The 12,777-nt window shown below is 43.5% G+C and overlaps 1 protein-coding gene across 1 annotated transcript in view; it reads right to left on the reverse strand.

Moving 5' to 3' along the window:
- The window catches only part of baiap3 (BAI1 associated protein 3), a 52,020-nt gene that overhangs the window by 14,121 nt on the left and 25,122 nt on the right, over nucleotides 1-12,777 (reverse strand). Inside the window, exons 5-17 of the mRNA XM_086289655.1 lie at nucleotides 12,528-12,635; nucleotides 11,952-12,011; nucleotides 8,859-8,925; nucleotides 8,384-8,597; nucleotides 8,072-8,116; nucleotides 5,624-5,701; nucleotides 4,899-5,004; nucleotides 3,065-3,172; nucleotides 2,885-2,977; nucleotides 2,480-2,583; nucleotides 2,273-2,390; nucleotides 1,969-2,093; nucleotides 1,091-1,181 (exon numbers count right to left, since the gene is read on the reverse strand). Of these exons, the coding sequence (XP_086145781.1) occupies nucleotides 1,091-1,181; nucleotides 1,969-2,093; nucleotides 2,273-2,390; nucleotides 2,480-2,583; nucleotides 2,885-2,977; nucleotides 3,065-3,172; nucleotides 4,899-5,004; nucleotides 5,624-5,701; nucleotides 8,072-8,116; nucleotides 8,384-8,597; nucleotides 8,859-8,925; nucleotides 11,952-12,011; nucleotides 12,528-12,635 (1,317 nt within the window). The remainder of the gene's footprint in view (nucleotides 1-1,090; nucleotides 1,182-1,968; nucleotides 2,094-2,272; nucleotides 2,391-2,479; nucleotides 2,584-2,884; nucleotides 2,978-3,064; nucleotides 3,173-4,898; nucleotides 5,005-5,623; nucleotides 5,702-8,071; nucleotides 8,117-8,383; nucleotides 8,598-8,858; nucleotides 8,926-11,951; nucleotides 12,012-12,527; nucleotides 12,636-12,777) is intronic.

Raw genomic sequence — 12,777 nt, forward strand, 5'->3', positions numbered from 1 at the left:
GAATGCACTGATCCATCCAGCCTTGTATTAATAGTTTGAGTTGCTGCTCTTGGTTTAACAACGTGGGGAATATTTTATTTGGGACACTTTGGGCCCTTAGTACCAAATGAGCATCATTTCAGTGTCACAGCGTACCTGACCATGTCCTCCATGGCAAGGTCACAAAATTCAAATCATCTCAAACAGTTTTTTAAACATGAAAACGAGTTTGTGTTCAAACTGTATCCACACCCAGCAGATCCTTCATGACAATATAGACCAAAATCTGTGAGGAACATTTCCAGCACCTTCTTGAATCTACACTATGAAGATTTAAGGTCAAGGTCAAGGTCAAATTTATTTATATAGCACATTTCCAGATTGATGATGCTGCACAAAGTGCTTAACAATATAAAAACGTCATAAAAAAGAAACAACGTAAAACAATAATAACAATATAAAACAATGATAGGACAATAAAAGAATTAAAACAATAACTAAGATTATTAAATAAGACCAAAATGCTTGGGTCATAGTGTGTTAAAAGCCAGGGCATAAAAATATGTCTTTAGTAGTGATTTAAATTGATCAAGTGTTTGTGCAGATCTAATATTTTGGGGAAGACTATTCCAAAGTCTGGGACCTGCCACAGAGAAGGCTCTATCGCTACGAGATTTGAGATTAGTCCGTGGGATGCATAGCATTAATTTTGAGCTAGACCTAATGGATTTTCCTGGAGCATAAACAGAAAGGAGCTCAGACAGGTAAGAAGGGGCTCCAGCGTTAAGTGACTTAAAAACAAAAAGTAAAAGTTTAAATTGGATCCTGTAGGAGACAGGAAGCCAGTGTAGAGAAGCTTGACTAGCTGTCTTAACTGAAAAAAGCAGGATTAGACTACTGCACTCACCTGCTTATTCAATTTAAAAGAACCATCAAGGTAGACACTGAGGTTTTTTACATGCAAGGTTTTTTTAGGGCAGTTCTAGCACCTGGTACCTAATAAAGTTTCATAAGTACATGCATGAAGGACAACAATTAATTTATGTACTACATTAAAAAAATCCTGCTGGTCAAAAACTTCATGAGTCACCCACACAGGTTTTCTTGTTACCTTAATAGCAGTAGTGATGTCGAGATGCAGGTCATTTCGAAGAGGACACACAGTCTTAAAGGCACGCATGTTTTGCATGTACCCAATCCCCCTGACAGTCACAGACAGAAAAAGCCAGCGACAATGTATGAGTGCGATTATATCATAAAGCAGTTATACAGTAACATAATGTTCTTTACACCTCAGAAAATATAAAAGCTATATCTATTGCACTTTAATTGTATGCAAGATTCTGCATATCTGTGGAGAAAATGAGAAAGATAACTTTAACTGTTAGTGAGTCACTTTATGTGTGTGTGTGTTTCAGAGTGTAGAAAAGAGTTCCCTTGAGGTGCTGATAACTGGGCAGAGCAAGACTTCTTACTGTAAAAGCTTCTATAAAAAGCCAGTCGCCTCTAAATTAGTCCAAACCAGGCACATGAACTTCAATAATTAGCTGCTTTTACTGCAATTTATAAGATACAGACTCCTCATCTCTGTGCTCTTACTTTCTTCCTTTGGTCACTGCTACGTACAAGCAAAAGCCAAAAGATGGCGATTCTTCTCTTGCTGATCCAGATTTTGCTTGTCGATGGCTTCTCATTTCTAGTTATCCAAGACTTCTAGTTAAAATTTCCCTCTTGGTACATTAGTCAGGTGTTAGTCTTTTTTTTTTTTTTACAACAAATTGGGCTTTGAGGAAAAGGTGTTATAGCTCTTTTGACATGAGTAATGAACAATGACATTTAAAACATTGTTTAGTGAGTAAGGAACCCAACACTGCTTCCTCCACAGAGTGTGACTCTCTGTAGTCTCTCTGTGTTTGTTGGGGTGAATGGCTGAACATGTTGGTATGAGAGCACGGGCGAGTGCGTGATGTGATGGTGGTGTGCCTTTACCTCAGCATGAGCTCGTAGCGTGTAATGGCAGCAGCGCTGGTGCAGGGGAAAACCTGACGCATGTTCTTCATCAGGCACAGGCAGTGCTCTGTGTACAGCCTGAAGCTGTCTGACAGCTGCCTCTCCTGGACACAGGAAGGGCCCTCAGTTATAGCTTCTAGTACACTGGCTGTGAGACATTTTTGGCTGAACCAAAAACCTTGATGAATGTCAGTGAGGAGCTGAGCTAATGAGGTGACTGTTTCTAGATGATGAAAGGTTTTTGTTTTTTTCCCTGTTGGGGGAGCAATGGTGTAGAACCTACTAGGTCTCCCCGCACAGCGGGAGGGTCCCACTCTGCATCGATAGTCCTCAGGAGGCGCAGCAGCAGGGAGTAGCACACCCTCTGGGTCCGATGGTGGCTGCTGTAGCACTGCCAGCGACTGCATTAAAAATAAAACACGCACCTTCCTCCTGATGCTAAAGCGTTCATATAACATTTGATCAATTTTATTCCTCCATTAATACTCACATAATAGCCTGTTGCAGAGGTGAGAGATCAGTTTGCACAGCATGGTGAGTTAGCACAGTCCATGCTGGAGGAGAAACCTGCCCGTTCCAGTTGTACGGCTCTCGCTGGAAATACATGTGGAAGATTACAGTCATTTCAACCACACTTCAATGTAAGAAGAAACTCTTTGTACAGTTTGTGCACTTTTGAGGCTTTGTTTCTAAATACAATCATTTTAGCCATGTGATAAACTGGCAGCCTATGCAGGGTGTACCCTGCCTTTCACTCTCTGACAGCAGGATTATTTCCATCTGTATAAGTTTACATTTAATGATAAAAAATATGACTAAATAGTTAAACAGAAAACAATAGAAGCTGTTATAAAAGTGTGTGCGTAGAAAAAAAAACCATCTAAAGGAAACTCACCTTAACATGAGCATGCTCGTACTCCACAATCTGACTCAGCAGTTTCTTGTGAATGGAGACATTTGTCTCCTTCTTAGACAAAGCTGTGTCTCTCTGAAGGTCAAATGAACATTTGAAGTCTTATCGTACACAGAGGAAGACACATTTTTATATAATGAATAACTGTTGTACTTTTAATACCTGGCTGGTGAAGAGCTTCAGAATCAGGTGACATTCTCCCTGAACTTTAGATGCACTCGAGCGTGGCTCAAGCTTGAACCAGGTGTCGTAGCCCATAACGGGAATTTCCTGAAGAAGGAAAGCAGCTTGACTTGACATACTGACAAAACTTTTACAGTATGTCCTTTAATGTATATGAGTTTGTGTGAGATTTTGAAGATGCAAGGGGCAGGGGTAGAATTAATGGGCTAAACCATCTGAAGCCACAGATTGAGCATAAGAGAAGGGAAGAAGCATGGAGCGGGTGAAGTACCGTAAATGTCGGGCTATAAGCCGCTACTTTTTGCACAAGCTTTGAACCCTGCGGCTTTTAGTCAGGTGCGGCTTTTCTATGGATTGTCCGTGATTTTTGTCATATCGTAAGACGATTTGTTTTGTGTGTTCCGCTGTTGTACGGCACTACGTTGCCTGGCGGAAGGATCGGGGTTCAAGAGTGGTATGTTAGTCACATGTCCGTCCGCCAGGCAACGTAGTGCCGTACGAAGTAGCGCGAAAAACAAACTTCAAAGTAGCGGTACGCGTTCAGCGGGAGTCGTGGATGATGAGCGGCGATAAACTTGCAAGTTATGCCCAAAAAGCAAGTTATGCCCAACTCCACCGGTGGATTCTGACAGCGTGGAAAAGTGTGAAAACATCCACGATCACCAACGGATTTTGAAGGGCTGGACTGCTGCATGATGGAGAGGAGGACACCGCCACGGCCCTTCTGAGGGTGTTCGACTCTGACACTGACAATGAGGATTTCTTTGGTTTTGAAAGTGACAACGAAGGAGAGAAGAAGAGTGGATGACGAAGCCATCCTGAGCCTGTTTGTATCCGACACTGGAGAAGAGGACTTTGGTGGTTTTAGTGCGCAGGAAGAAGAGAAAGATGGTGGTGAATGACTGACTTTTCTTCTTGTTAAAGCTGTGTCACTGCACCTGAGCCTAAAAGGTAGTCCGAATCTATTTTTCTGGTGTGCTGTAGGCTACTGTTATGTACTACATGTGCAAATATGTACCCATAACTTGTTTTTCAAAATATTAATAAAAGTGATGTCTCCAAACAGCCATCTCTTTCCTGACAATTCCCTTTGTGCATATTCTCTTACATATGATAAGTCAACATTGAAACACCTGCGGCTTTTGGTCAGGTGCGGCTAATGTATGTACAAAACAGGATTTTCCCCTGATTTTAGCTTGTGCGGCTAATATTTAGGTGCGCTTTGTAGTCCGGGAAATACGGTATTAGAGGTGGTTCGTGACAGAAGGATAGCAGCAAGAGAAGGAGATGATTTACAAGATGGTGGGAGACGTGCTATGATGTTTGCTTTGGATGTGGTGGCACTGGAAAAAAACAAATAAACAATAACCAACCAATCAACAAAAAAAAGCCCAAAAGAGGCCAAGCGGAAGCTAGCAGAGTTAAAGACGGTAAGACTGTTAGTGACCAGAAGTGACAGGACAAAATTAGAAATGAGTATATCAGAGTGACATCTCAGGTTCAGCAGTTTGAAGACAAAGGTAGAGAGGCAAGGCTGACATGGTTTGGACATGTGCAGAGGAGGATGACATGTACAAAGGATGTTGAATATGGAGCTGCCGGGCAGGAGGATAAAGAAGATTTGTGACAGAGAAGATTCAGGGATTCAGTGAAGGAAGACATGCAGAGGGTTAGTGTGATGGAAGAAGATGCTAAGGATTGGGGTGAGACGGAGGCAGATGGTTCGCTGTGGTGACCCCTAAAGGGAGCAGCTGAAAGAAGAAAAGCTTGTGTGTGGTTTCTCTGCGGAGACAGTTGCACTTTGTTCACTCACATTCAAAGGAATATTGATGCATCCGAGGAAGTCATCTACATTCTCCTCAGAGCCCGATGATGCAGATCCATTCGCACGCACCGACTTTGCTATTTGCTTAAAATACCTGAGCGGAAAATGCGAGGAACAAAGTAAATGGTGAGTTTTCAGTTTTTCTGCATTTAGCTAATGCCTTCATTATGTGTGACTCACAATTAGAGATACTGCATTTATTTACTGATGCCAGCTGACCACTTGTTACTTTCTTGTTGGATTAAAATTGCAGATTTTTCACCACGGGATGAGGATCCTTTAATCCCTTGGCTATGGTTGGCATTCTCAGGTTTTCATTAGACATGTCTGCTATTTATTAGTCTCTCTGTGACCTGGCAGATCTCCTCATGTTTTCTGTGTGCACAGATTTATTGGCACCAGGGTTTTCTGTATGTCAGTCTTTCAAAGGGCAAATACCAAATGATCCCGTAAAATTAACAAGTAGGCTGCTATCAGCTTTTTGAACATGCGGAGACAAACCAGGTCTCTATACTCATCAGCTGGAACTTCTGGAATAATTCACATGGAAATTACATATTTAATGACTCATATTTTTACTGTTGCAATGTCAACTGGACTCACGAATTAACAAGTTTAATTGTTTCCAAAATTAGGAAAGTTTTAAGGATTTCTGACAAAATTACGCTGGAAATCCAGAATTACTGTAGTTAGCATGCAGTACTTTTTTCTACCTGCCCATTCCTCGAAGTCCACTGACTTCATTGAGCTTTTTGCAGGCCTCAGCAACAGATACGTCGTCATCATGATCCCTGAAGGAAAGAAGACGAATAAAAGCTTGTTACACTCTCACTTACTGCAAAACATGAGAGGCTGTAAGACGCTGTAATAAACTGAGAAGAGAAGGTCATCTATAATCAAGGCCCATTGTTGTTTAAGAAAAGCAACTTTTACCATGACAAGAGGCAGGAAATGTTTCGGTAACAGCTGAATAATGGGGACATTTTGTAATTTAGAACATCACATTTTAACAGGCTATTTGATTTGCATAGTAATGATATTCACACTGAATGATGCGGATAAAATTGTTACATTTTTGAATAATTAGAAAGGATGATTGCTTCGCTTCACTTTGGACGTTTTCTCTTTTGCTTGTAAAACTTTGATCTGCTAAAATTGACAAAGTGAGCAGAACCAGGCACTAAACTGGGAAGATTGTAAAGCTTTTGACAAAGTAATAAAAAAGATAGAGCTCTGTGACTTTTCTAGAGCTGCAGTGATGAGCTATTTTAGAGGATTTTGTTGCTCAAATACAAAATATCAACTTTTTTTGACTGTTAATTTTCCAAAAAACCCAAAATGTGATGATTTATGTTTCTCAGCTGAAAGAGTATGCTGCCTTACATTTAATTTTAATTGAATTGATATACCTTTATTAGTCCCACAAGGGGAAATTTCATAAGGCTGCCGACCTATTGCACTCAATGGCAGCGCCATCTTACACTCCGACCATATATACATTACACAAAACATCACATGGGGAAGACAGGTCAGAGAGGTATAACAATGGAAAATGCCCCACATGAGGAAAGATAAGGAGAAAAAAATAACTCCAGACTGAGCTCCAACAGGGAGATCAGTTTGAGAACAGAAAAAAACACCTCTGCACATAGCACATGAAAAAACTCTTAATACACCAAAGAAACACATGACAAGCAACAGGGGTGGGTAAAGGGTGAGAGACCGCCGATTTAGACAGTACATCCGGGCCTGCAGCCTGTGCGCTGGTCTCCTTGATCCACCGTCAGCATCGGAAGGGAATAAGCGTCGAAGGCGTTTGGAAAGGGAGGGGGGATGAGTGTGTGCATATCAGTGTATATGTTTGTGTGTGCGTGTCCAGAGTTCAGCTGAGACAGTGTCCTTCGCCCTGCTAGGCTAAGTAAACAGTCTTCCAGCCAACCCAGGTGGCCTTGCATGGAATGGGAAGGAACAGACTAAACACAGTCGTTATCAGGGTGTTTTTGTTCGGCTCCAGCCCTGCGAACGCAGCTGGCGCCAAAGGGGTATCCGCATGAGGTGATGGTGCTTTTTATGTTAGTGCGAACAGCTCATATGAATTTCAAAGCAGTTCTACAGTCCAACACTGGTCTCTCAATCTCCCGTTGGAGAGCCGCGAGCTTCGCCATACTTGCGTTCTGTGATGTTGTCATTTCTTGTGCTCAAGGAGCAGATTTCTGAGAACTCACGGCAGTGTGCCTCCCCGAGATGTCATCCAATTTGCGCCCAGAGATGTTATTCCGAGCTAGCCCTTCTGAGATGTATCCAGTCTGCAGTCAGAGATCTTATTCTGAGTATTCACAGCAGCCGTAGCCTCTCCAAGATCTTATCCGTGCTGCACTCAATGAGCCCATTTTGAGAAACTCACGCCTCTTCCCATCGTTCCAATCCCAGCGGGCAGCCTTGTGGGGGTTTGAACAGCTGGTTCCGCTTTCTTAATTCTTTGATAAGTCAGGGCCAAGCCAGCTCCGATCCGCCAGAACCCTGTTACCATGGTTCCGAATAGGTAGATATCTTCAGCACTCAGGCTCACCCAAGCCCAAACTTCTCGTTGAGAAAGGGGTGTCAATTGCATTTAGGGACCAGTTGATCCAATCCATAATTCCTCTTTTAGGTTTTAGAGAACAGAGAGAGTGTTCCAGGGAAAAGTAATACAAAAAAACACGAGACTAGACAAGGACATAAGAGGCTAAGCAGGGAAGCTGAGGGAGAGGAGGAGGAGGAGAGGAGAAAAGTGCGACCGCCTTAGTCAAGAGCAAGAGCAGAAGAATTAACTCAATTGTATATCAATAGATTTTGACAGCTAACTGATCAAATCAAACACATTAGTTGAGAATAATTCAATTTGTCATGTTTTTCAAAAGTTTGCATAGATCTAATTATTAACTGATAAAGTAATCAGTTATTGTATACTTAATATATTTATTTACCACCTCTTGTTTCTCTGCTTCCATATATGTTTTCTTTTAAATTTCTGCAATGCAATGTAGTAATCTGGCATTAAAGCAAAATCAAATATACTGTAGGTTATGTTTGTAGCTGTAAGAGCTTGGCATTACTATGCACAGTCTCCTCAGATCACACACTGCATTAATAGGAAATAAAGTTGAATTGAATTATCTTACCATATGTCCAGATGTAAGAGGTCATTGTGGACATCGTCTATTTCACTAGAACACAACAACAGCAAAGCAACAATAAAAAACTAAAGACCCGGAAACATCATCGTTTAAGCGCTCAATTTCATCAGCAACACTGACAATAATCGGCTCAATTCTTCAGTGGCTCTTTTCACAGAAATGACATTGTGGCGCACTGGTCACATAACTAGCAGCTTTGGGCGTTAGTGTGAAACTAATGAAACCGTGATTCCTGCATATCACACATACCAGCGTGTGCAGCTCTCTGATAAAGGTTAGAATTTGTCTTATACTCACAACACGAAGTGCTCGTCCCACACTGGGTTCAGAGTCTCAGGTTTGACCTCAGTCACCTGAATACACCTGGCTGGTAACACTTCCTTGGTGCTGGAGCGTTTCTCCAGCTTGTCCTTCCTCTTCCTGAAGCTGAACTTTCTCTCCTTCTTCTCCTCCGTTTCCCGAGGGCTCTGGCCCACGAGGATGCCCAGCATGCAGTACGGGTCACTGTAGCCTGCAGGGTGACAACCAGAAGACAGTGTTGGATAGTTACTGTTATTGCTGTTTCATTAGCATAGTTCATTGGTCATAGAGTAAACATGATATCAGATTACTTGGATTATAACATCAGCACTCATCCTTACACTTTAGGCTTATTGGCTTCTTTTTGTACAAAGTGTCAGAGTAGAGAAGTAAAGTGATTAATCACAGTGAGTGGATGAAGCATTTCAATTAAATATTAGAAAAAGAACATGTAATGAATGAAATATCTCACCATTTGCATCCTTGGCCATTAGATTCTTTGCTTTCATAACAGAAACTCTCAAGGAAAAATTAGCTCTCTGTGGAAAAAGAATTTCATGCCTGTTTAGTTTAAAACATCTGAGTATATTTCAAGGATGATGGGCATGAATTTTAAAAAACAATAACTTCCTATTTCCTGATAAACTTCAAGTAAAAAGTCAGTAAAACTCAGGCAACCTCTATTTCAAAACACTTCAAAGTTCTTTACGTGGATATTAAAAAGTGCAAAGTGGCAGTCAAGTAAATAGCCAAAAAGCCCCAAAAAACATGCTGTAGCTTTTACTTGTTACTGTCACGGTTCTGGGTCTTTCTGACCCAGCTTTTTGAGTTCTTGTGTTTTTTATATTATGGTTCATGTTTTGAGTCCTTTGTTGTACTGTTTCTTATTTCCCTAGGTTTCAGTTATGGTTATCATAGGTTTAGTTCTTAGGTTTTGTAATATGGCTTCCCTGCGTTCCATGTTATGTCCACTGTGACTTTTTGTACCATGTTTCAGGTTCCTATGTTCCGTCTCCCCAGTTGCTGTTAAGTTGTCTAGAGTTCAGTCAGTGTGTTTCCTGTTTTACTTTGAAGGTCCGTGTATCATGTCAGTGTTTCTAGTTTTTCTTCCCTTGTCTCATCCAGCATGACTGCTCCCAGCTGTGCTCTCCTTCTGTCTCTCATTCCCTCGTTATCCCTCAGTGTATTTAAGCCCTGTGTTTCTCTTTGTCAGTGTTGTGTTGTAGAGTCCCTCATAGCTGTGTGATGGTCCCTGTGGCTCCTTGTGCTTTAGGTTTTTTAGTTTAGTATTGTTTTTTTGTGTCCCCCTACACCAGCAATAAAGCTGTGTTTTTGAGTTTACCTTTGTCTCTGCGAGTTTGCGTTTGGGTCCTTCTCTTGCCTGCACACAGCCGTATTGTGACAGAAGACTACGACCAGACAATGGACCCAGCAGCTCACAATCCCTCCGCTGAGCTCCAGGAGGACATGATTTACGTGGTGGAGTTTCTATGTCAGGAGTGGTTTGCCCTGCCTTTTAAGGAATACCAGGAGGAGCTAGCTATTCGGTTACAGAGAATGGTTTCTGGACTTCCCTGGCTATTTGGCGCACTACACCCACTCATTCAAGACTTCCTTGTTTCCATCGTACGCGTCCACCCTGAGCAGCCGCTCCTGTGTGAAGAGCTGGAGGATTTTCAGCCAAGAACGCTGGAGGATTCGCGGGCCGACCCGTCTCCTCCCTCTTCCAGGAGAAGGCAGTGTTCACGCCGCCGTCGCTCCACGGCAGCTGAGCAGATGACTTTCGTGAGTGAAAATGACTGTTTGCCACATTCTCCACATTCTGGTACCAGACTTACTGCCATTTCATCCATGGTTAATCACGCTCCTTCTATGAACACTTTGGTTTTTCAACCGACTCCTCTGAACCTCGATAATCCTGCTTCTGTGTCTGAGACTCCCAGTGTTGCTCCGCCAGTACCTCACCGTATTTTTTTCTGTACCTCAGTTGGAAAATGTGACTAGCAACAGAGTACCATCTGCCTTATTAAAACTGGCTAGCTTGGACTCAGTGCCTCAGAACCATTGAATCAAGTTGAGTTTTGTGTTTCAGAACCATTTCACCTTGACCCAGCTCACCATGCTTTTGTGTCCACCGTTAGAGTGGCTTTACCCCCGGACGGTGCTACTCACCAGCCCATTTACACAGAAACTGTCAGTGAAAATGCTCCTGAGCTCCAGTCCCTGCACCCAGGGCAGCTCGGGCCCAACTTTCCCCTGCACTTGTACCAGTCCCTCAGGTGAGGGAGGCTGAGGTCCAGCTGGTCCCTGCTCTGGTTTCCAGGCTGGCTGAGGCTTTGCCAGTCCCTGCACCTGTACCAGCTCCTCGGGTGGGGACAGCAGCTGCCCAGCTGTCGCCGGTACCTGTCCCGGCTCCCAGGGTGAGGCCAGCCAGGACACAGCCTACCTCTGCACCCGTACCTACTCCTCGGGTGGGTGGGCTCATGTCTGGCAGGTGCCTGCACCCATTCCTGTGTCCGCTGGAGGCTCAGGCAAGCCTATCCAGCCCCTGTCCTTGTGTTCTGGAGGCTCAGAGTTAAGTCAGCAACCACTACCACAGTCACTACAACCTCTCATTTTTTCCATAGTTCAGTCTGTTGCTCAGTTATTATCTCAGTCATTTGTTCCGTCATCAGTTTTGCCTCCAGGTCAGGCTTCAGTTTTGTCACCTATACCCCTTTCATTAGCCCAAACATCTGCACAGCCAACTGCTCAACAGTCTGTTCAGCACTCCGCGGCTCCCACGTCGCTGCATGTTCCAGCTGGAGGGCTCGGGTCTGTCCAGCCTCGTGCCACGTCAGCTGGGGGTTCTGGAGCACCCACCCAGCATCTCTCCGTGTCTGCTGACATCTCTGAGTCCGTTCAGCCACCACCTGCTCCACCACCTGTGGCTTGCAGCGCCGCCATCTGCTCCTTTGCACGCAGCTGGACCTGCCTCGTCTGGTCCTGCCTCGTCTGGTCCTGCCTCGTCTGGTCCTGCTATTGCCACGCCACCACCTCGTCCACGCCTAGCACAGCTGGCTTTTCCACGGTCATCTCCTCGACATCACCGGCCACTTTCCAGGCCTCTGGCTGGGCGTCATGGCCATTGTGGGCGGCCCCCAGACCTGCTCCATCGCCGCCACTGCCGTCCGCACGGCTGGCCCCCTGAACCGTTTGATCATGAACTCCTGTGCCGCCGGCCTCTAACGAACTATGGATTTCTGGACCATCACCCTCCGGGTCGGCCCCTTGAGGGGTTATGAACTGTTCCCTGCATTCCTGTGCCTTTGATGGACACATCAAACACACATTTTGGACACATTTTTGTTTTTGTGCTCTGATTCTGCACCTCCTGCGGGGGCATGGCTGACTTTTTTCAGGATTTTTTTTTTTTCTACAATGTTTCACTTTAACTTAGGGATATCGTGAAAGGCTCACCCGAAAAAAGAATATTTGATAGAAGTCACATAATACTACAGCTGAATTCTGCCTGTCCTATAACAGAAGACACAAAATTTGCTTGAACACCACAAACAAATCTCACCTTGGATTCTTGAACTTTTTGGAGAATGATTTCATGTTCTTCCTCACCCATATCAAAAACCTTTAAGGAGGAGAGTGTCAGTCAAAAAAGACCTTTTAACCATATCTGACTTAGAGTTTCTTGGTAGCAAGATTAAAACCTACAAAATAGATAACAGAGTTACTGCTTAAATCTAACAAACCATCTCAGAAATATAAAAAAACATAATTCGGTCAAAGTCCCTGGCAGAAGCTAACCTTCTGTTAAAACAAGAAAGCCAGAAAAAGATGCCCACTTCAGAAAAAAACAAAAGGAGACTACGATTCATAGCATGACATCATCTGAATGAATGTAATATAACAGCTGAATATCAGTACACAGTGTGACTGGGCTTTGATGTTTAATCAGTTTTGAGCCAAGAGCATCTTCTCTGATTCTTACAGCCCGCTCACAACAAATAACGCTCTCTCTGAGGCTACCATCAGTGTTACTGACAGAGATTTAATGAAGCTCAAGAAATACAGTCTGCTCTTCTCATGTGTCCACGAGACAGAGAAAAAGACGGATGGACGGACGGACAGACAGACAAATAGATACCTTCAGCAGGTAAGCAAATAGCTCATCGTCACTTTTCACATGTTCGGGTGAGGGCACTCCAACCCTGTTGACCACCGTGTACACAGCTTCCTCATAAAGCAGGTCCAGCTACATGAAAACACACTCCAGTTAATAACAACCTTTCAAAAATAAAAAGCTCGTGTTCTTTTGCCCTTATGCTTTCTGCTCCACTGCACATCAAAAGCAGGAATAAAAAGCCTCAACTGTGTTGTTATTGTGAGTTTTGAGA

The sequence above is a fragment of the Aulonocara sp. 'chitande type north' Nkhata Bay genome, linkage group LG4 (genome assembly GCF_057382095.1).
Source record: "Aulonocara sp. 'chitande type north' Nkhata Bay isolate Kocher_YH1m ecotype deep benthic linkage group LG4, A_spYH_male_GT1.1, whole genome shotgun sequence".
Taxonomy (NCBI): Eukaryota; Metazoa; Chordata; class Actinopteri; order Cichliformes; family Cichlidae; genus Aulonocara; species Aulonocara sp. 'chitande type north' Nkhata Bay.